We start from the raw sequence: 2476 nt of genomic DNA, 5'->3' as shown, positions 1-2476 counted from the left end.
CCAGCTCTTCATTTAGTTTAGGACTTACTGGAAAATGAAAGATGGAAAGCAAGAGAGGAGTAAAGAGTGAGAAAAAATGAGGAAAAGTGAGTGAGAGTGTAAGAGATGTTGTGAGTGTGTGTTTTTGTTGGTATTTGCTTGCTTACTTGTCGTTAACCTGTGTGCATGTGCATGGGTATACATGAAAGGACTTGCCTCTTTACTCACAATAAATAGCTGCAGCATTTAGTATTTTGTCTTAGATTTCATTCAGCATGAGAACGCGGCATAAGTGAAGCGGGAAGCCAGAACTTCGAATTCAAGCAGCAGCAATGAGAAAATATGCCCACTTTAAATTTTTAAGTTAAAATATTACACTACTTCAATTTTTTTTCTACCTGAATGTTAATGATTTTCTACCATGCTAGAGATATCCTTGCAATCATTATACAAAAGACCTTTATACAAAGGTTAGAAAAGAGTCATGTATTTGTGGAAATAACTTATTTTATTATCTTCCCAACTGTACAGTATTATACAATTTGCAAAATGAAAAGTGTTCAAAATAAAAAAAAAATATTTGCAGGCTAGCATTTCTGAAAAATCCTTGGCAATTGCTTCCCTCTCATTCTCAAATACAAGCCTGCTGGTGCTAAATATTTTCTATAGATTCATGAGGAAACAAGAGCAGGTATTTTAGGTGCCAATTTTTGTCTTCGTATTAAGGAACTGGTCCCCCATCTCTGCGTTGAAACCTTCTGCATACTTCATACCAGGAGCCTGTAAGTAGAGAAAATCAGTTAGCAGAGTACAGTATCCCACATCAACCTCCCTGTACAACCTGCACCTACATCAAATGACTTCCTTTTACAAACCAAAGCGGAAATATTAACTTTATCAATTCTCCCTTGTTCTGGAAGCTAACAATCAATTATAACTGAATTTACAAATGCAGCCAGAGGATTAAGTTGCTTCCTCTCCACTCAGTTTTGAGATACTGAGAGCCTAAATCCTGGTTACGATTAAGTTGCTTCCTCTCCTCTCAGTTTTGAGATACTGAGAGCCTAAATCCTGGTTACAATTATTTATCATACATACTCTCTGCAGAAATTATTTTTCAGGAAATAGAAATTCCTCTATCCATACATACTCTGATTATCAGAACTGCTATAAAGACATTATTTAAATGTTCCCATTGTTGGTCATATTCCTTTATATCTGCTTTCTTCTATGACCATACAGAAAGATGCTGGGGTTGCTTTCATCTTATATAATTCTCTAATAGTCTATTCTGAAAGTAATTCATATGACTTTACAGAAAAAATCCATTCAAATGTACTTTAAAAACATGAGCTATTGTATACAAAAATAAACAAGAGTGACCCAGTGATCCTCACATTCCACCAGGCATCCTTGAATTTCTTATGTTCTTCGGCATTCAGGATCAGTTCTGGCACACTGAAGTCTGGCACATTCATCCAGTTGAGGATCTTCTTCTTCCCTTTGGTGTACCTGTTAAGCAAAAAATTAATTATTAGAGCAAGGGAAAGATATAGCTTCTGTATTGATAATTAATAGGGATAGTTTACACAAAATCAAAGTTTCCCCTTGTACTCACTGCATGCGCTTCTGGCACCACTCCCACTCATCTGGCTGCTTCCAGTCAGCCAGCTTTGGGTCATTTTTGTCAAAGTCAAAGGAAATGCGCTCAATGTCTTCCACTACAACCTCAGTGTCTCCTTCCTCTGACCAGTCATAGATCAGGACCTCAGCATGGGTACTGCAAGAAAACACCAGCTCATTAACAGATATGAAAAATAACTCTTCCTGACGAATTCTCCTCCTACTTGATCAAATGAAGCAGAACAATTGTTACATCCCTAAAGGTGGAGGGACGAATTCTTAAGTACATATGCCAAACACCCACCTGATCTCCCTAAGGAAATACTGCTTGTAAACCATCTCCATATGTGCCAAGAACTCTGGGGTCAAGGCAGGGGAGTTGACCTCATGAGGGAGATTCCGGGCCTTGATTCGCTGCTGGACAATGGATACAGGCATGTCCAGGTAGATGACCAAGTGTGGTCGCATCAGCTCAGGCACCGTCATCTTCTTACACTCATAATACAGGTTCCTTGCTGCAAATAGAGAAAATGAGAACTTCCGTCAAAGAAATGTATTTTTTTTCCCCCACAATGACTTGAATTTACAGAAACACATATTAGGTGATTTTTAGAACATCAATTCCTCAGCCAATCGTGTTCCTCAACCACAATAACCAAATTTATATTTTTCACAACGGGTAAATTTTACCTTGAAGTTTGGAGAAATTTATTCTATAAACCAGAAATTGTTTTTAATGTGATATATCAAATGCTTCCTGAGTTTTGAATATTGGCCATAAAGCATAAAAAATCTAGAAGATCATCTACTTTCCTTTCATATATCAGATCTCCATCTTTATCAAGGGGGGAGGGGGGATATTTGGTGTCTTTGA

General features: G+C 37.5%; 1 protein-coding gene across 1 annotated transcript in view; it reads right to left on the bottom strand.

Annotated features, from left to right (window-relative positions):
* Nucleotides 1–522: 522 nt before the first annotated feature.
* LOC119591504 (NADH dehydrogenase [ubiquinone] 1 alpha subcomplex subunit 10, mitochondrial-like) overlaps nucleotides 523–2476 on the bottom strand; it is a 10626-nt gene continuing 8672 nt past the window's right edge. The window contains exons 6-9 of the mRNA XM_037940254.1: nucleotides 1907–2117; nucleotides 1598–1759; nucleotides 1377–1491; nucleotides 523–759 (exon numbers count right to left, since the gene is read on the bottom strand). Coding sequence (XP_037796182.1) covers nucleotides 676–759; nucleotides 1377–1491; nucleotides 1598–1759; nucleotides 1907–2117 — 572 coding nt within the window. The 3' untranslated portion in view covers nucleotides 523–675. The remainder of the gene's footprint in view (nucleotides 760–1376; nucleotides 1492–1597; nucleotides 1760–1906; nucleotides 2118–2476) is intronic.

This window comes from Penaeus monodon, chromosome 28 (assembly GCF_015228065.2).
Source record: "Penaeus monodon isolate SGIC_2016 chromosome 28, NSTDA_Pmon_1, whole genome shotgun sequence".
Taxonomy (NCBI): Eukaryota; Metazoa; Arthropoda; class Malacostraca; order Decapoda; family Penaeidae; genus Penaeus; species Penaeus monodon.
This window is presented reverse-complemented; position numbering and strand designations above follow the sequence as displayed.